This window comes from Thunnus maccoyii, chromosome 13 (assembly GCF_910596095.1).
Source record: "Thunnus maccoyii chromosome 13, fThuMac1.1, whole genome shotgun sequence".
Taxonomy (NCBI): Eukaryota; Metazoa; Chordata; class Actinopteri; order Scombriformes; family Scombridae; genus Thunnus; species Thunnus maccoyii.
The window spans coordinates 27,493,604-27,515,136 of NC_056545.1; the positions used below are offsets into that span (position 1 = coordinate 27,493,604).

Below are 21,533 nucleotides of genomic sequence, written 5' to 3' on the forward strand. Positions count from 1 at the left end.
AGTAGAGCATTCAGACTCTGTAGCATTTCCTGGCAGTATGTGTAGAAATGATGACAGAGGTGACAGGAACTGTTCCATTACACTGTTACAAATTAGCCCACACTACTGTACATTATTTGTTGCAGGACATTATCATTCAGCTGTTAACAGTATTATTTGTTTTTACAGCTTGTTGTTTTTTCTTCATTGGTATGTACGCTGTTCATGAATCAGTCATCTTAACCAGAAGAGGCACAGCCCTGAAATATTGTCAATGACAGGTTATCTCCCATAGCTCCAGTTCTCTACATATGAGGTGTATATGAAGGCCAATGTCTGGGTCAGCCTCATGGTCTCCGCTGAGGTATCCAGTCCACAGTTTGACCAGGGGGATGGTGGAGGGAGGAACACCTGGTTAGCCCCTGAATAACAAGCTGTCATAGAATCTAATGAGCTGCCTGATTATCTTCCCCAGGGAGTATGCAAAACCTATGTACTCTGTAAAATAACCGTTTCTATTTTTATCCCAGTGGACAAAAGCATGCTGATTATAAATCACTGGGTAATTGTCCGTGATGCAGGTCAGACATGCACAGGATACTCCAGAGTTTGATTTGGCGACTTTTTTAACCTCTTGACATATGAAACTCAAAGCTCTTGATGAAAATATCCTGCATCCCAGATTTCCCCCTCTGCCCATCTCCAGTGAAGATGGAAGACTTCCTGTCAGTCGATGCACCGCTTGAACTGTTGTGATGTCTGCACTGAAAAGCAGCTCCTACGGTTACCTCGTAGCATAAAAGGCGAGGAGGGGGGAGGTATGCTTTGTTACCTGGGCCACCCTCCTACACCACATCGTCATCAATCAAACTCAAAATTCTCTACAGCCCGCCCACATTCGTGGGCTGATCTGAGGGTGATTAGTACTGACAAACTCAGGGAAACAGTAATACGTGGCATAAGCCAGGCTATGTTTGTTTAGCCGCTGTACAGAGCTCAGGGCAAACAAGCAGGTTTTGCCAAATGATGGGTGGCATGTACTGTAAACTGACTGGTTCCCGCCGGCTCTGGTCAGTTTGAGTGTGTTTATGTGTGGTCATGGCTCCAGCGGATTGGCAGGCTTGAACTGTATACACTGCTGTGTTTTTGGGGCTGTTACTTTATCTTTGAAATGAATGAGGATGAGTCCCCAAATTCTCAGATGTGACGGGTCAGTTGCGCTCATCCTCTGAACTCTCACACACACTCATACCAAACCGTGCAGTCATAACAACTGATTACCCACTACACATGCTGCAGAGTCTCCAAAGCCCTGAGTGTGCTTTGTTGAACAGATAAACAGGGAAGGGAGTGTCCAGACACAAAGGTGTTAGCTCCGACAAGAAGACCTGGCCGGATCTGTTTCACTATGTCATCGTGTGAAAGAGCCCCAGTGGGTGCCCCCACTCCACCCCCTCCCCAACCAGGTCCTCTCACCTTACAGCCATCCTCAATGAGCCCTGGGAATTTCTCACCACGATCTGGTTAGCCCCATCACAAAGAACCCCGTGGCCAGCTTGAAAGCAAACTTCCATACACATATGAGCAAGCACGCAAAGAACTCCACAAGCATTCATCACCAGGATGTATGAAAGGGAAACTAGAAATGACAAGTCGTCTCAAGTGGACTGATTCTGTGCAATTTGCATGATCTGTTCTGGAGTTGTTGACATAGAAACACTCAGAGATTGTTTTTGATGCTGTGTTTGTGCAAAAATGCTTCAAAATACTTACTTTACTGGCTTGTGGACTCAGAAATTATGCAGAAATTTTCATTCCTGTTGTGAGCAACTGAAATCAATCCATTGTGTTTTTTGCCTAGTGTCAACTACAACACATTGCCTCATACAGTTGCAACACACTCCTAAAGAACAGTTTGGGTTTACAAACCAGAATCTAAACCTTCCCTCTCAGCTGTTTGTTTCCATCCAACATTCAAAGCTTTCATGGCGCCGACAATTGGTAATGACACCCAGCTTCATATCATAGAGGCTCACACATTTCTTCCTCTTTTATAACATTCTCTCTCTTCCTTTCCTTCAGATGACACAGCCGGGTCAGTAATGTTTTTCTGTTTGTCTCTAGCGAGTAGAGAGGTAGGGAGGGGGTTGCATATTGGACAACCAGCGTCCAGGATATATGCCTTCCCAGGCCGAAGGCCATCAGCAACACACATATATACACACATACAGTGCACTCTGAGGGGAAACTTAATGCGGCTTCCACCAGGGAGGGCCAGACCAGTTTATGAATATTGATAGAGTCTGGCTTGCTGAGCACTGGGTCAGCTGTAGGGCTGCAGTGTCCCGTCTCCCAAACTGTCTGAATGCGTTTAACACACCTCATTACAAAGACAGTGTGAAGCATCAGTCACCCAGCGCTGGTGGCTCTGCACTGCTGCCAAACAGACACTTAGCTCAAGTGTTGTTGGTGCCCACTGGCAGAGATTTGGCCAAAGCCTGAGTGAACATGCATGCAGGTCGAGTTTTGAATTCCTCCGTGTTGGCTTGTTGGACACATTCATTTTGAAGAATCATGGGGCAGCCACATTACCCTCAGAAATATTCAGCATCCACACATGTGCTTCCCAGTAATGTCCATCTATTTTTTAATCCCCCACAACGACTCCATAGTAATGAAGTGCGCTCGGAGCAACCCGGTGATGTCACCCATCACTCTCTTGTCCTCACCCATATCTAGTTTCTGTATGCTGCATGCTTGGCAAGATCTTTACACATGAAGAAAACAATAAGAGGCACATATACAAATGCACACTCATGCTCTTTCTGTCTCCACATGCACACACTCTCAGACATACAGGCGTGTAATTTGACATAGGGCTCCTGTCAGACACGCAGTGTGGTTATTACACACACTTCAGAGCTCAGGCCGAGTAATGGGATATGAAGATGGCTTTTTGTTCCGCCCTCTAACTGAGTATCAAAGAAAGCATACAGTATATCCAGCAAATGCTGTTTACCTTTGCCTAAGCCATAATATTTATTCTTTGCTCATATCTGATTCACAATTTCTGATTCGTACTTTGTAGACCGTAACCCTGAGATTTCCATGAGATTGGGATTTTCCTTATTTAAGCATCTGGCCGCAGAACAACCAAGCCCCCCTGCTTGATGTAGCTACGCTCTTTCTGTTTCTAAACTGGTGGTGTTATTGATCTTGGCCTAATGTTTCAAACCCAATTCCGTTCAGCCGGCCCTGTGGACAGCACTTCGCCGTCATTTGGTCAGACCCTGAGGTTTACTCTGAGCCATGAATGGATCTCTGTGTTGTTCTCGTAGGTTTTGGACCATTCCATCACCAGCTGGGTTTTGAGGCGACACCCTTGTCTGACTCCCTCAATCTGAGCTGCTTTTGATAAAGCCCTCCACTGATACTGTCATGACTGTTGTTTCTGTGGCTCCCCTAACAGACACGCACCATTTGAGTCCAGAACACACACATGCGCAAACATACTGGAACATCGATCCAGACACGTGAACACTTACATGTCATACACATACCGTACCGTTCATACCATACAGTTTGCACATTATTCTGGCAGCTGTTCTGACAGAATGGGATTTAGCCATTTTATGTTGAGTAGAAATTTGACACACATGCACATGTGGCCTGTGTGTACTCTGGCAGCATGACCTTTTGTGTTAATCCTTTTGTGCCACTCCTCTTGCCATTAATCAAGCTTTACAAGAGCCACTATGTACTACAGTAGGGTTCTGACTCATTATTACAGCATTTGCCACAAGAAAACGAATGTGGATGTGTTTTGAGGGCTGCTGAAACCCTGAAAACCATTTGTCTCCACTTAAACTGTTAAACAAAACTCAAACAAAACCCAAAGAAATGTGACCTTTGGCCTTTGAGGCTAAAACATTTATTTCTCTGTAATTTCTTTATTATCATGCCACTCATCCATTATGTGCTCATATGTGAATAAGCAGCCTTGTTCTTCTGGGTGAGTAGTGTGTCAAGAGTCATGTGCACTTGCATCTCTTCACCAGAAGTGTGTGTGTTGCCGTGGCACCCAAGTGGAAACAAAACAGATGTCAGCTGGTGCAGGCGGTGTGTGTGACAGAGGGGCCTGGGAGATATACGTTGGACGTGCGGCATGATGCTCCTCTGCTGTTCAGCAATATAGGTTAAATAAACTCTCCGGGACAAGAGTTGGCTTTCCGTGACATTACTCAACTGTTGGGGGAGATATTTCTGGCACCAGAGCTGCAGATTCAAGGTGGCCTTGTTGATTTTTTTTTCACCGGATTTGATTCTATCATCATGAAATAAAGCACTGTGGTACAAGGGAGGCAACATTCAAGGCCAAATTTAGAAGTGAGTCTACTGAAGAGAGAGGGGGAGATCATGGAAGAATGTAAGGGGGATTCTAATGTGCTCTTCTTACCCCATTTCGTCCAGATGTTTTAGCAGTGGGTTTGGTTTTTCTTGCCACCCGCATCTCATCCCCCTGTCTTTCCACACACCTTACATATTAGCGCACATGCCTGTTATCAGGGAAGGATGCCCATTGTGTGTCCAGATGAGTAATAGTCTGATGGAGAGAGTAGAAATATGTCACGGCTAAAGAATGTAGACTTCAGTCCTCTTCTGTAGGTGGTATTTCTTTCTTCTCAAAGGGGCGTCCAAACATGGAGAATGTGCATACGTGTCAAAGTCTTACGCAGTAGTGCTTTGCCAACATGTACAGTACGGTTCAGTACAGCGCGGCAGGTTGCTTGAAGTTAATGTTACAATATGTGTTCCCTTTTCTTGCAGCTGAGATATCAACATGGCTTGACCACCCCAGACCTGCAGCAAACACTTCCCAACCTGAAGAACTTCCTGGAGCATGGCCTAATGGTCCGATGGTAAGAATAAGAAAGACACCACAAATATTTCTTCATATGTCACTGAAGCGTAAGAGATGAAAAGTGACTTGTCAGTATTTACAGGGGATTTTTCTTTAACCCAACTCAAGGATCAATCACTCAATCTTTGGAATAGTCAGAATAAGTTTAATCTTTTCTACAATTTAAGTTTCAATATTTCATTTATTACGATCCCCATTAGCTTAATCTAAACAGAGGCTTTTCCTTCCAGAGTCTAATCACTCACCACACAAATGGACAACATAAAATCGCATTCCATACCATAACACCAAATCATATCATACAAAACCAGACAACTGAAGGACAAAGAAAAAGACAACACAAGAAATAGCTCAACAAGTGGGATTAATGTAATACTGGAGTATGTATTAAAATTTAGTATTATACCTGTATTATAAGATCGGAGTGGGATTGAGCAAGGAGATGCCGTTAAAGGAGAACATGTACATGTACAGGCAAAGAGGCTCTATATATTACCGCATTTTTCCATGCACTTTTCACAGTTTTGGAAATATACCATATTGATATTGAGTATAAGACTACCTCTTTTTTTTTTTTTTGCAAAATGACTTTCTGAAGGTAAGAAACACTTTCAGACTAGTCCTGCTGGGAAAGTGTCCTGGAGACATTGTTTGTCCAAGGAGAAAAGAGCTGTCATCCTTGAAGTCTTTTCTCATAAAGTGAAACATGAAATACTTGCATTAAAGCATAACGTAAATCCCACATTTATCCACAGTAGCTTGTCCATCAGTCACACACTCACACTATTCTGTCAGGCTCTTGGAAGCAGTCAGAATGATTTTCTCTGGCAGTTATCATTTTTCAGACTGTATGTTTGAGCTCCTCGTCATGATCTTTCTGTGACAGCGGAATTTCTTGGCTGCTTGACAGATGATTCGGTTCTGTTTCTGCACTTAAGGCGTCTGGAGACACTTTCAACTCGTTTTCACTCATCAGGAGTTTATTTCCTCTGTGGCAGCCAAACACTTTACACAAGCTGTCTGAAACTCCCTTATGTTAAACTGGGCTTCCTAAAAATTTTTAGGGCTGACTAACACTAAAAGACATGCTATAAAGGGACTTGAAGAAATTAGGCTTAACGATATAAATGTGGAGCCCTCTCCTCATCTTATTCACAATCAGGCCAATATGCTTTGACCACAATCATTTACAGTCTGACATTATACCCAGATGTTTCGTTTGTTGAATAATAATTATTTGTTGAACAATAGGCACATCTTTCCCATGAAACTTAAGTTTTGGCTCTGCCTTTAACTGATGTGTTGGTATTTATTCCATGACTTACTGCAACTTTCTTTCTATTTCACTTTCTAATTTTTCAATAGTGAATTTTGCCATATATGTTGTTGTATCATCAGCATATATACAACCTTTTATATTGTGTAGGATTAATTATAAATCATTTGTTAAAATGTTAAATAATAACGGTCCTAGACAGCTTCCTTGAGGTATCCCACAACTAGTAGATTTTACACTTGAAAATTATCCATTTGCTGTAAATATTACTATATAGCAATTCATTATTTAAGGACACTAGGTACTGCCAAGATTATTAGCAAAAGTTGTAAGAACTACTGTTTTGACAACAGAATATTGGTCTGACAAGGCACAGTATCGTCTGATATCATATGAATGTATTAAGTGAAAGTTTAAGATCGTTATACCTCGCCTTTGTAATAATGTACCACCTACATCAACAGTACCTCCGCATTTTAAAAAAAAAGTTGATGAGATTTGCAGTGTCCCAGTGAAGTGGAACGCTTGGATCTCTACCTCTCTCCTTCTACAGGCTTACGGCCTGTAAGTAACCCTTCAGTAAAACCTAGGAGTAGGTCTGCATCAGACTTCAGCTCCACTTCCCTATAAAAGAGAAAGCTGTCTTTGATCTCCACTCCTCTCCTAGGGTCAGCAAAGGGGAAAATGTGTATTACACACATTAATTGAATAATCCTTTGTTTTGAAAGGAAAGAAGCCATGAAAAGCCCAAGCTCTCAAATCAGCCCTCCACTGCCCCCCTCCTTAATGGGAAGTGGAAGGGCCCAAAGATAGATGAGATGAAAGCATGAGCCCGCTAACCCTGAAGCGGTGTGTGTGTGTATGTGTGTGTACACATGCATGGAAGTAACAGTTCCACAGTGGCTTGCCACAGCCACACTCCTGATCGACAACGAGACCACAGGGACAGGAACAAAAGCTGCTCTGTACTGAATCACAAGTCATCAGCTTAGAATCAAGAAACTGACTTTCTCATCAGTAAAGTAGTAAGTAGTAGGCAGTAGTGAGCCACAAACACACGTTACACATTAAGATCCTTCACACTGTCATCCTGCTGCTAAGTCAAAAGATTTTGCAACACTGTAAAGGAATAGAATTCAGTGTTTATTCACTTAATAGTTGCAATAAAACTTCAACTTGTTTTTAGACTTCAGTTTTTGTACAGATTAAACAAACGAGCTATAACATATTAATTAGTGAGGTTTTGAGTTGCTGGTAGACAGATTTTGTTATTCTCAGACAGAGCCAGGCTAGCTCTTTCCCTGTTTCCAGTCTTTTGTCTAGGCTAAGCTAGCCAGATGCTGGCTGTAGCTTCTTATTTAGTGTACAAACATAAGTTTTAATCTTCTCATCGAACTCTGCAAGAAAACAACAGAGGTCATTCTTAAATCGTTCTTCTTTTTGTCATACAAGTTGTCTCTTACAAAATGATTTCATTTATTTTGCAAATATGCTAAATAAATGTGATGCTGGTTTCTTAGTTTTTTGTTTATTAATTTGTTTATCCATTGAGTTATGGATATACCCCTAAATTGAAAAGCCACACTCCATAATGATGCAATAGACTTCACTTAGGTCAGAATCCATTTGCAGAATGGAACAGACTGAAGTGAGAAAAGCAGAATGGAAAAATGTCAAAATTGATTTTAAAAAAAAAAGGTAAAAATATATTGGAAAGTATGTTAAAATTTACATTCAGACTAGGGCAGTCTCATCATAAGGATACATATTGCAAATCCCCTCTAACCTAAAGCCTCCAGTGAGTATGAGGAGGTGGCTGGTTTCACAATGTCCTGTAATAAAGAGGATATGCACGGATTTTACTTTACACGCTTGTTGCATTTTTTCCCTCCCATATCAGTTCCAGTCTTCCTTTTCCCCTTGTTTGAAAAAGCCTAAATTCAGATACTATTTCCAGCGCTGGGACCTAACTTATGAAATATGGATGTATAAAAATGCTGCATGGCAGCTGCAGGTAATTATTCCATAGGCTTCCTCTATCCTTCCATGCCACCTCTTTCTTCCCTCCAAGCATCCAAACAGAGATGATGTGATGAAGGATATGACTAAGGGAACGATTTCCAAATCTGTTCTGGAGACAGTTCCTCCCTCCATATAGAACTAATCCAGCATGCATCCAGTCTGCAGGCCGAGCTTTTCCCAAAGCGCCAAGACTCACACCATGGGAGCACAGCGGGTTCATCTTGGACATTTTATACAGACCGGATGGAAACTCTGAGGAAAAGCAGAGCATGTGTAAGAATATAAAAGTGAACCACGAAGTTCCAAAGGTGTGCATACACTTGGGTATGCCATTCTTGTACAGTGGGATATATCATGCTTGACCAGCTAGCTGCTGATCATATCTTTATACATTTCCAAACAGTACTGTCTCAGAAACACATCATAACATGTCATAATATATACAATCCAGCACTGGTGAAAAATGGACAGTATAGGTTTTTTAAAATCTCGCTGAAGGATAAGAAACAGCAGAAAAATGGTGAATCTATTACCAGGAGGCAGACAGAGACAGTACCAGAAACCAATTCTTTGTAAACTGCACAGTCTGTTGAGATCAAAGCAAACGCGTTCAACATGCTCCCATTTGCCGCTCCACATCCGCTGAGGGCCTGGCAGAGGTTCACAGGGTCCTAATCCCACTCTGGTGCCTGGAAGCAGGGCTACGTACACACAGGGAGACAAGGTGTGGCAGGGCGCCTGGCCAGGCAGATTCATCACTGCAGCTGGAGGATGTGAACTCCCCAAAGACCCCATACTGAGTGAAAAGTTATCAAAACCACGGTAGTCCTCCTGTGTTACAAGATGTACACAAACGTTTGGGATATTAAAACAAGTGCAGTCTTGTCAATGATCACAGATAAAAAGTTATGATATAAAATGTATACACCTAAAATAAGCAATTGCGTGGTACATTAAGCCTGGCAGCCCTATGGATTTATTCTATTTACAATAATGGATGATGAATTGGAAGGGAAAATTAAGAATATTCCCTTTCTTACTGTTCATGTGATATTCTGCACAGGTACAGTGTTTCTTAAAACACCACTTCCTCCTTTACCTTTGGGAATATTCCATCCCAAGTTTACTCTCTCTTATGTTAACCACTATTTTAGCCAACCATATGTTTACTTTTGATTTTATTGAAGAAAGTTACTATAACATGATAGCTTTTTATTTTAAACGTTAAACTTCTAAATCCTCTGAAAAACTTTATAAAAATGTTATATATGTTATTAGAACTTACATTGTAGATGTACAGTAGAGTTTTACTCCAGTAATTTTTACATGTATTATTTTAGTATTACAGTATAAATGTATCCAGGTAACTTACCATTAGGAAACTAATGTACTCAGTTTAAGTAACTTAATACACTGCTCATCATAGACATTAAGCAGGTAGACACAATACAACCACCATTTACTACTGTTCACAACAGGGCTCATGTTTTTCATTGACAACATTTATTAATTTGCAACACAGTACAGACTACTGTTGAGATGATTTGGTCAAGTGTTCATACATCTAATGTGCATGCTTAATGTAGTTCCCAATTAGACTGCAGACAAAAAAGTTGGCCAAAGCCAAATGTTAAGTGAATAACGGCAACTCAGAGATTGAAATTTTGAATGAAATAATTATTGTTATAAACAAAGTTGACATTTGTATTTTACTTTTTCTATCAGTTATATTTAAATAGTAAAAACAACGGTATTCAATATCATAATAGATGTAATACGTCAGACTATGCAGCACTGAGCAGTGTGAGGGTGTTTATATTGTCACCTTGTTCCTTGTGTTGCACACACATACTGTACTGTGGTGATTCCTTGTCTTCAATGGCCAGACAGTCAATAAGTACTGCTCCGTTAAAGCAAAAAGGAAACTTAGCTTCCACCATAGTGCATATCAAATTTTTAGTAATGTTTGCTCTAGTAGTTTCACAGGGATTTCCCAGAACCACATCAAACAACCAAATCTTATCTCCTGTTGTTTGTTTTGGCCCAAAGTCGTGGTACCTTAGCAGGATTTGGACATGAACAGGGGCATGTTGTGAAGCCTGTCGGGGGATTGGACAGTGGAAAGGTCTGGCTTACTGAATTCCTGAGTCTGCCTGAAATATGCCAGGTTTGACATCAGCAGTGGAAAGGAAGAGAGCAGGCAAAAAGCTTTGGAGGAGTGAAGGCTATTTCTGGCTCAGCATGTCAAGTTTTCTGCTTAATGATTTAGGCAGAGGCCTCTTAGTAGCATTTACAGTGTGCAGCAAAGTTGTTGTTGGGGAAATGCAGCAGAGACTGGGGCCCTGTGAAACTCAAAGACTCACTGTAGGTGGGTAGGTTGAGCTACCAGTGAACGTACTGTAAGCTATCACTATACTGCTGCGTACCATACATTAGGGGCGATGGTTGCTGTCACCGCAATCCAAACAGACCTGAGTAATTTAAAGGTTACTGTCTCCAGAGCAGAGAGTGAGTTCCTTGGTCTATCTGATTTGCTCACATCGCTCTCAAAAAGAACCACTATCATTCAATCTGACCTGCGTGCACAGCATGATGTCACTCAACTAAAACAAGATAAGATCCAAAACATAGAGGACCAGGTTGCTGAACAGGAGGATTATACACGCAGACCTAACCTTAGATTAATAATCCTCTCTAAAGAAGAGGAGGGCACCATCTCCCTATATGGCTACCTACGCTGTCGGTAAGTGGGGTTATGGAGATGGAGCTGGCTCACAGGATTTACTTCAAGTCCTCTGGTGATAACAAACCTAGACCGGTTATATTCAGACTACTCCATTACACCAACAGGAGGGCCATACTGGATGCTTACCGAGCTGCTGGCTCCTAAGCTAAGTCATAAGCTGCACTCAAGAGTTGGGGTGGCATGGCTAGCAGAGGAGAATGGAGGTAGGAAGCAGGTGATGGCAGGAAGGTAGGTTGGTGGGAGTGGCCAGGAGAGGGCAAGGAAGGGAAAGAAGAAATCCAGAAGGGAAGAAAGAGGGGTTGGGGGACTAGTTTAATATAGGCCTGTAGTAAGGAGGATTGTATTATTTGAATTCCAGTTGTATGCTTGAATGAGGCTTTTATTGTTTTGCTAGATATCCAGATTCCCAGGTGTGCTTTTTTAATCTCATGGGTTATATCCCCCCGTTAGGGAGCACCTATATATTATTTATAAGGGAAAGGGGATTTTTGTAAAAAAAAAAAAGGAAGGGTGTTAAAAAGAAACAAAAGTATTTTTATTTCTTGTTGGTTCTTCTTTTTATCTTAAACAAGCAAAGCAAGCTGAGGCTGAGCATCCCCAACATATGTCGGGGTACTCAAGGGGTTCTAATATGATCCTGCCAGCCAGATACCTCGCAGGGGCCTCTACTGATTGTCCCCTGGCATACTGGCTCTTTTTTATTTTTTGTTACTCAGTAGATTACTTATTTGCACATATGTTGGTATACTGTAACTCATATTGCTATCTCAGGGATTTCATTCTGTGTTTTACGTTCTTTCTCAGTGTATTTTTATTTGTGTGCATAGCCTATAGTACTTGTGATGCATTGGCAAGCTTTCTTTTTTATAGAAAATTATGGTCAGTCTTACTTTCTTGACTTTCAATGTGTGAGGCGTAAATTCTCAGGTAAAAAGACTGAAATGCCTGGAATATTTAAAACATGAAAATTGCTTTTGTGCAGGAAATCCACCTAAAGTCTGTCGATATTAGTAGATTACAGAACAAAATGTATGAGGCGGTTTTTCCTCTGCCCCAAATAAGACTAAGGGGGTGTTGATTCTGGTCAGAGGGAAGTTAAATCTGTCATTAAGAGCCTCTGGCCCAGATAGTGAAGGAAGACTCTGCTATGTGATTGCTATGTTAAATAGATCAAAAAGCTACCTGGTTTCAATATATGCCCCTAATATTGTTAATATTGATTTCTTTGATACAATGAAGTCTACTTCACTGGACTTTTCAGATGCCATCTTGATCTTGGGTGGGGGGGGGGGATTTAAGTCGACCTGGAGATTGATTCTACCAACCCTGTCCTGGCTTCACAAAAAGCTACGCCCACTTGTATATCATACTTTTTAAAAGATTTAAATGTTGTAGATATCTGGCATTTATTAAATCCTTCCACCAAGGATTACACCTTTTTCTCCCCACGTCATTGGTCATTCTCTCGCATTGATTACTTCATCTCTCCCATACTTGTAAAGTGTACCTCCAGTGTAACTATACTTCCCATGTTACTCTCTGACTGCTCTCCTATTATCTTCTCTCTGGAAAACTTCTTAGGATCTGCCAAATTTAAGAGATGGTGATTTAATATGACTGCCTTACAAAACAGGAATTTTCTAACAAATATTACTTAAAGTGTGAGTGAGTTAATACTTTACAATACTCAATCAGAAGTCAACCTTCATATACTCTGGGCAGTAAGTGTCACATAAAAGAAAGTTGCACTTCTTTTTCTTTGCATTTGAACAGAACCCATTGAGAAAAACTTCAGAAACTATAGGCTTGTGTAAAAATAGCTTTTCTTGAATCCCAACAAAAGATCATATTATACTCATGACAGGCAGAAAATGATGTCCCCTGCCAAGTCAGTATATACTGAAGGCTGAATTTCTTCATTTGAAAACCTGACAAAAATACTATGAATTGAAGAACGAAGAATGAAGAACATTTGGCTTCCACAGACTGTGTCAAAAATGTTAACGGTGTATTATGTACACTTCCTCCTGATATGAATCATGCCTTCACCTCTTTTTATTCTAATTCATATACTTCTGAAGCCCCATGATATGGTGGAATTTTTTTTATCTCTTTGAACCTACCCTCTCTCTCTGTTATGCAGTGTTCCCAACTAGATGCCCCTATTACCTAAAAAGAACTTAAAGATGCTCTTGATTCAATGCCAAAATCTAAATCTCCTGGTCTGAATGGAAATCCGGTCCTATCCTCCTTGACTCTATTAACTTCTCGCTCAAGCTTGTTTCTTTTCTTTCCATAGAGATCAAAAACCTGCACTTATCTCTCTTCTTCTAAAAAAAAAAAGGACAAGCATAACCCAGCGGAGTACACCAGTTACCGACGATAATCAATTTTGAACTATGATTTTAAATTGTATGCCAAAGTACTCTCAATGAGGTTGCATTCCTGCATTATTTCCCTTATTCACCCAGATTGGATCAGACTGGTTTTGTTAAGAGCCATTTGACCTCTGACAATATACACTGTTTATTACATATAATTGAGGCTTCCTCTGATGTGCATCCTTGGGCAGTCTTATCATTAGACACAGAAAAGGCTTTCAATTGTGTGGAATGGAGTTATTTATGGGCAGTTTTGCAACTCTTTGGCTTTGGATCTTCCTTTATAAAAATGGTTTGCATGCCTTATGCCTCTCCTACCACTCCTCTACTACATATTCAAACTTTTCACCCTGGTTCACCCAATTTTGTTTTAACAGAGGGACTAGACAGGGCTGTACACTTTCCCCATCTACCATCATAATCAAAGGGACATCTCATCATATTTCCTTTTATGCAGATGACGTTTTATTGTACCTCTCGGACACAGCTTCTTTTGTACCTTGTGTTCTGAATCTCTTCCATAAGTTTGGCTCCTTCTCTGGTAATAAAATAAACTGGTCCCTGATCTAACTCACCTTCCAATGTCCTTACAAAACCATGGCTTTACTTACTTAAGCAAATACGTAAGCAAATTGGATCCACAGTTTTACACCTAGTTAAAGATAACTTTCATTCAGCTCTTATTAAATTCAAGAAAGGTCTTAACAGTTGGTCTGTTTAGATGCTGGTCTCCATGGTCATGTTTCTGTTATAAAAATGAATATACGTCCACTTAGCAATTTCTTATTGTCTATGCTCCCTCTCTCCCCTGACACATTTTTTAAGGATCTTGACTCTGTAGGAATTTTATTTGGAATGGGAAACATCCTAGGATCAGCCTTTCCACTCTTTTCTTGTCCCAGAACATCTGGTGGCCCTCCTTACCCAATTTTAAACACTATTATTGGTTGTTCAAACTAAAAGCCATTAATCCCTGGTTGGACATTTCTGTAGTTACATCATGGCACTCTTTAGAAAATGCTTTGTCTTTTGCAATCAGGACTCAGGATTTGCCTTTGTCCACTATCAAACAAAAAACTGCGGAATCACATATGGATCCTATAATTTCTAACACATAATCCATTTAGCACTTTATGGGAAAACATTTATTTTTTGATTGTAAATACCATGAATTATCATCCATTTTGCATAATAATGCATTCTTGTCTGGGTATACACCTTTCATTTTTCCCACAGTGGTCTAAACAAGGCATTCATATGTGATGTTTGATAGGCGATGTTTTAAACCATCAAGGTCTTCGCTCATGGTTTTTTTTTATCTTAAGCTCCGCACAGCACTTAAAATGCATGGAGTACCTTAGGATGTACTCCTACCCTAACACCCTTTGGTAGCAGTAATTATTACCAAGGCTAAACTGGTTGCTTTGGTTTATAACAAACTTTCCTCTTGTGAATTGGCCAACAGTCTGGAACACCATTTTTTCCTCATCTAAAAATCTTGCTCATCAGGTAAACTCAACCTTTAGCCTTGCCTTGACCTCCTTTCCTTTCACATAACTATTTCTGTTTAGTACTATGAGCCATGTACATGTATGTATACGTTAATATTGTTTGTTGTCTCTGTTGTCGTCGTGGTTATTCGTTACTGTGGATTTACTATTGTATGCTATTCTGTGTCTAGGGCGTTTTGTTCATTTGTGCATTTCCATTGACTCATTATTGTTTTTATTTATTTTGGGATTTTTGTGTGTGTGTGTATTATTATTCTTTGTCTTTATTTTCCTTTTTTGCAGTATTTACTTATTTATAGTCTTTTTTTTTCATCATTTTACATCATTATATGCACAATTATAACTTCTTGCTGACCTCAGAATCTAACAGAATGAGCATCAATTAATGTACATGAATGTGTCATGACTCAGGGATGCCTGGCGACAAATCAGGAGTGAATATTGTCTCTGAATATTTAAACCCAACTGTGTTTTAAAAATCTGCATTCCACCTCTTTTCAAAAGGCAGTTTTGGGACTTCTCGTAAGAATGATTTATAGGAGGGGAAGGACATTTCAGAACAGTAACAGAGTAAATATTTATTAATAATATGAAAAATCTCACTCAGCGTACCAAAAGTGTCAAGACATAGTTGGCTCAAGTGATGTAAGTATTTGGCCTTATCCTGTGAGGACAACGCTGTATTAGTTCCAGCTTTTCCAAACATATTTAGGAAGTGTTTTTCAGCAGTTCTGTTCTCCCAGCATACTTAATTGGCCCACATGCTCACAGTGGCCATACATGTGTAGCCTAATTGCCCACATTAAAAAACATGTCATAGGTATAACGGTTAAAATATTTCAAGAAAAAAATTTGTTATGACCGCTCAGAGGTTTGCCTGGCTGAAGTCCTTACTGACACACCCAGTCTCCTCTGTAAATCATACACTGCTGCACAATTTGACACAAATAATAGAACTAATGGAGGCCTAACCCAGAAACAGAGTGGAACAAAATAACACCGTCCAAATAAAAAAATCCTCATTATACAAAATACGTGGCATGATGATCATTTGATTTTAAGCCAGTGTCAGTAATATATGTTTGTGGCATAGATGACCAGCTGAAATCAGAGCAAATGGATTATATGAGAGAGCCAGCTGGAGGGAGTAATGAAAGAAAATGGCTGATAATAATTAAAATCAAAGCCATCTAATCAGCCTTTGCCATAAGGACATCACTCAGTCAAGCTAAGAACATAGTAGTCACTTATTAACTTGTTATAAATGATGAATGGAAACCTTAAACTTTTTGCTCAGTACCAGTCGTCTCTGGTTTCCGAACCTGTATTTTGTTTCAAAGAGTCTGAACCACATTTTCCAGTTACTTAAATTATAATTGACTTCTCATGACATCTGTCTTTATTCCTTTCCACCAAATCAGGTTTTGAATTTTTGGACTGGGTTCCAAAGAGCCCATGATGGTTTCATTTGGAAAGTCAGAGATAAGTGTTTGAGATGGCAAATCATTCAACTTCTCTCTATTCATCCTTTTCATTTCCCTCACCAGAAAATTAGGTGTTTAAGAGGACATTGTTTCCATTTTGCCAGAAAAATGCTTTGCTCTAGAATTTACCGTGTGCTTGTTAGGAGGCCAGGCTTAAGCCAATTGTATTAAATGATGTGTTTTAATGGACATGTGCTGCCAAGTAAAGCACAGTCCATCTCCTGTTCTGCCCACTTAAGATGAACCCTCTCAGATCATCAGGTCATTACCCCATACCCTTATTTTCTTAACCTCGACCTTGGTTGACCGTCCAACATTTACATCTATATGCCTTCAATTAGCTTAAATTTTAGCTATGAGGTACAGTTCAGGTCGTTACTATAAGCGGTTACATACTGTACCTTCAGACCATGGATGGTTCTAATTTAGTGTATCACAGGCGCTTTGAAGTTTCTCTTAAAACTAGACAGGCATCTCAACTCTTCTCAGCAGAGTGTCCTGCCTATGAACCCTGTCAGGACCACCTCGGCAGGGTGCCTGCAAGGGTCAAAGTCAGGGGCCTTTTTACAAGCTGTCATGTGTTTGGTGGTGAAACTGTCCATCAGAGAGTGAGCTCGTACACAATAAATGCAAATGTCAACCAGTGCTCTCATCACGGATGTCTGAGTGCCACTGTTACAAAGAAGGCTTCCTTTATAAGTGCCAAGCGACAGGAGAAAATTTATATGGGCATCTGTTATGACTGCATGTCCAACTGAAGCAGAGATTTGTCCTGAAGTCTTTAACCAACACATGTGAATCTCCAGAGAGCACAGTGAGGCTCTGCTTCACCTCTGACCCCAAGAGTACTATGCCTTGGCTCTGAGATAGTGGAATGGTCACGTTAAGCTCACCGCTAAGTAGTCATGGTGAATTATACATGGCCTTGGCTATCGGAAGGAGCGGTGAGGCCCCCATTTAAGTAAATTTATGGCTTCAGTGCTGGGGTGGGGCGGGGTGTCCCAGATCGCGAGTCTGTTATCTGTTATGGAGGAAAATGTCTGACATACTTGGGTAGACGCCTGCTGCGTGCTTCTAGTCAGCAGAACACGAGTGTAGTTTCACAGGCTGCACAAATGTTTTCTGAATGTTGTAAGGTGGAGTGATTTACAAAGAGCTGCAGCTGTTTTTTTCCTGCATTTCCTGAAAGGAGCTGGGTGCTTTGGGTGGACGGATGCTGATGAGATCAATGGAGAACCAGCAGGGGAGTAATTTACAGGGCAGACACAGGGAACTTGTCCCCTGCATTTTTTCAGAAGGCAGTATTGGTCTCCTCCACTTTTTTTAGTCAGAAAACTATATATTATATTATATTTTAAAAAAAACAACAACAGGAGAAACTGCACGCTCTAGGACCATGCGGAAACAGCACCTGCTGAAGCTCTCATTCCCCTTCCACCTCCCCCTCCCCTTGGTGAGCAAAATAGTCACCAGCCCATAACATATTTCCAAACGGGGAAAAAGCGATTTGAAAAACTAAATACTTAAGATGGTTGTAAAACAGCATGATTTTTCTATTAACATATATAACTTAAAAACAAGTCCACCTTAAACCACAGCAAGTATCCGTCAACAATGTATGAAAAGCAGAGTCTCTCTCGCTGCTAGTTTACTTTAACATTAGACTCACACGCCATGGGCTCAATAGGATAACTTGACTCTGCTTTCAAATCAGAGATCAGATAAGGTGGAGGTGTCTATGGAAGACAGGGGGGGTGAGGCAGGGAGAAGCAGCACTGAGTTGCAGGTAGGTTATATGTTACTGTAGTCCCTAAATATATGTAGAAATGCAGCAAATGGGATTCAAATCGCAATTTTTTTCTTGCAGGAGGACCCCCAGACCCACTGTTTTATTGTATCCTCCCCACTTCTCAAACTGAAGTTACGTTACCACAAGAACCACGTCCAAAAAGAACGTGGGTGTCACATTTGCTCCCTTAGGACACCCCAGTGTCTTAAGTTGGTTGTAGGGATTACTGCTTCTGTAATAAATCAAATACAGGAAATCTTGTGACCATAACACAAGGAGGTGCAGCATCTTATCCTGGATTTGATGCCGTACACAGAAGTAATACGAGTATCATTGCTTTAATTTATGCCATTGTTCATTTAGTGTCTTTCTCTCTCTTCCTCACAGTGACCGACACCATGTCTCCAGCTCCATCCCAGTGCCCACCAAGTCCCAGCTTGCTGTGTCTGCTGCCTCAGAGATAGGCTACCCCTGTCGCACCAGCTCACCAGACCGAGGCCTGAGGAAAAGGGCAAGCTCGGAGGCCGATAAGTATAAGTCAACTCCCCCACCCAGCTACAACACAGCCACTGGTGAAGAGCAGCCCCCGGTTGGGCTGGCACCACCCTCGCCTTCACCCAAACACCTGTCCTCCTCCCTCGATGCTGGCATGGCCTCACTTAACCTGTCTGAGCCTACAGAGGCAAAAGAGGAGGGAGAGCAGAAGGAAGAGAAGGAGGAGGGTGGTGAGACAGCAGTGGAGGTGGAGAGACGCAGAAGCATTGACAGAGAGATTGAAGTAGAGAAAGAAGAAGAGACTGAAGAGCAGCCACCCAGCAGCACAGTTGCACCCAACTCTTCCACAGTGGGGGACACAGGCGAGGAAACAGTGGCCACTAGTCAGCACTCAGGCACCATGAACGGCTCTTTGGTACCAGGACAGGTGTCAGGACTGGTCCCAGAGCTGCACTGCTCGGTGGAGCAAGCTGAGGAGATAATGGGCACAGAGGCCACCGGCCTGGGATTGGGGATGGGTTTGGGGTTAGGGTTAGGGCTAGCAGATGAGGCCCGGCTGGAAGATTACCGCTGCATCCCTGTGGACCACGCAGTAGCTGTGGAGTGTGATGAGCAGGTGCTGGGCGAGCTGGACGTGGCTGGTTTTGAGGAGTTCTCCAGGCGCATCTATGCACTAAATGAGAACATGTCCAGCTTCCGCCGACCACGCAAAAACTCTGATAAGTGAGGAAGAGGACCTAAGAAGAGAGGCAGACATGAAAAAACTTGCACAGAGGGTTTGGACAAATATAAGGCAGGGACATGGACTGAGAGGACAAGGGTGGGATCCCCACTCTCTAAACGCAGCATCAAAAACATAGGAGCTATTCTGGAATAATGACCAATTTGCACTTAATGTAAACATTTCCATAGTAATCTCTTAAATGAAATGCAGTTAAAAGCGCAAGTATTGGGACGGTAAGCTTAAGTCATTTTTCATTTTTGATGCCAACAATAATATATTTTTAACAATAACTCGGACATTTTGTGTGTTAATAATCGCCCATTATAAATTAGTGTCAGCTATTGTAGTTTGTTGTTCCATAAAAGGGGACCATTAATGCCAAATTTAACATGACTCACAAACAATATATGTCACCTGCACTTTGCTTTCAAACCCTTCCTGCAATAACAGCCCATAACTTCTTGTATAAAACATTATCACCTCTAGACTTCATTTACCATTCACACCCAGAGTGCAGCCTCAGTACATCAGGGTATTTAAATGTTTCAATGCAACAGCTCAGAATCATTTTCCTTATCACTTTACCTCAAGTTTCACTTAAACAAGAGAGGCTTATAGAGTTTTTTGGGGTATTTCATCAAGTATAAAATCATAACATAGATAAGAGACGCACAAACAGAGAGAATGCTTTTATCAAAGTGGATCATCTTCAGTCACATGTATGAATCAGAGCCAGCTGTCCCAGTACTTACACCTTTGACTGTACAAGCAAATGCTTAGACGCTTCCCAAGCCTTCATTCAGTATGCATGGCAGTGGGCGTGTGCAGGAGGGAGAACGTGGGCATGTGTGTGTGTATGTGTGTGCGCGTGTGTGTGTGTGTCTGGGGTGGGTTTCACATTAGCATGCAAACACGGTCTCATAATCACAGTTAGGTTTCAAGTAATCCCACCAATGACCTTTGAGCTATCTAACACTGCAAAGTGAGGTGGAAGCTGGAACCAGTAGCCCAATCAGAGACTCCCTAACTGTGACACGCTGCATCTTCCCCCCTTCGACAGGGCAACCCAACCACCGTTCTCCACGTAGGACCGTGTTCCTCCTTCAGGTCTTAAGATGAGGATCACAAAAGTGGCAGGTCGGAGCTTACAGCACATGGCAGGGATACGGTGCAATTGTTTTTCTGTCCATCTCCATGTCCTCTTTTTTTTCTTTTATTTCTTTAATTTTAATGTACCCCATCAATATTAACATCAATGTTAATGTTATGTCCACTGATCCTCACATTCAGTAGACCAAAAATTGAATTTTGTCTGTACTCTGTTGGAATGTCTCACTCAGGCTCTACTGTAAGTGTTAATAGCAAATGTCTCAATCCCATTGTCTGTGATTTTGTCCCGTGTCTCCCTGTTCCGAATGCTTTCTTGCACTGGTGTTCAATGGCAATTTATTTGCATTATTTATGTCAACAGTTGTGTGTGCTTTGTTTCAAAAGAAATCAATATTTAGTTTTATTTTCCCTAAGATAAAACTTATGTGACGTCACACATAAATATTGTCAAACGTTAGACTGATATTACAGCCAGTGTCTGGGTCCTGACATGGACAGCTGCTTTGCATCGCCCGCCATGACAAAGATGGACTCTCCACCAGCAGCCCACTTTGTGTTTCAGATCCAGTACTGTGGTTGCTGACTGTTGAGAAGTATTGTATTTAAAACTGAAAGATGAACCATGTTAGATCATTTCCATAAATTGCTATACAGTTCAGTAAGTGACCATGTACATATACTTTTGTATGGAGGGTTTCTTTTTGTTATTAAAGACTTGCAGTCCAATGGCATGGATGTATGTAGCCCCTTTAAAAGTGTGGTCTGCCTACATTTGTGTGCTCAGGTTTGAGTGGGAGGTGTGATAGCAATGACAATATGATGTATGAAACATGTAGATTTGATGGTTTAAAAATGGTAGGAAAATGAACAAAATTCCAATACCTCCTGACAACAAATTAAAACAAGACTAAGAGTCTAGAGCCATTTTAACAGATCTGTGAGGCTGTACTTATTGTTCATGTCATTGTAGTTCAATTACCATAATTACGACTTTCCGACTTGTAAATAGCATCCATGTGAATTTCCACTTAATTACGTCTGGGAAACTGTGATTTTTCTGAAAGCTCTGGTATATCTGTCTCGGCACTTACTTAT

General features: G+C 41.2%; 1 protein-coding gene across 1 annotated transcript in view; it reads left to right on the forward strand.

The window, feature by feature from the left end:
* The window catches only part of uvrag (UV radiation resistance associated gene), an 86,734-nt gene extending 65,366 nt beyond the window's left edge, over window positions 1-21,368 (forward strand). Inside the window, exons 14-15 of the mRNA XM_042431936.1 lie at window positions 4,807-4,898; window positions 18,497-21,368. Of these exons, the coding sequence (XP_042287870.1) occupies window positions 4,807-4,898; window positions 18,497-19,331 (927 nt within the window). The 3' untranslated portion in view covers window positions 19,332-21,368. The remainder of the gene's footprint in view (window positions 1-4,806; window positions 4,899-18,496) is intronic.
* Window positions 21,369-21,533: the final 165 nt, after the last annotated feature.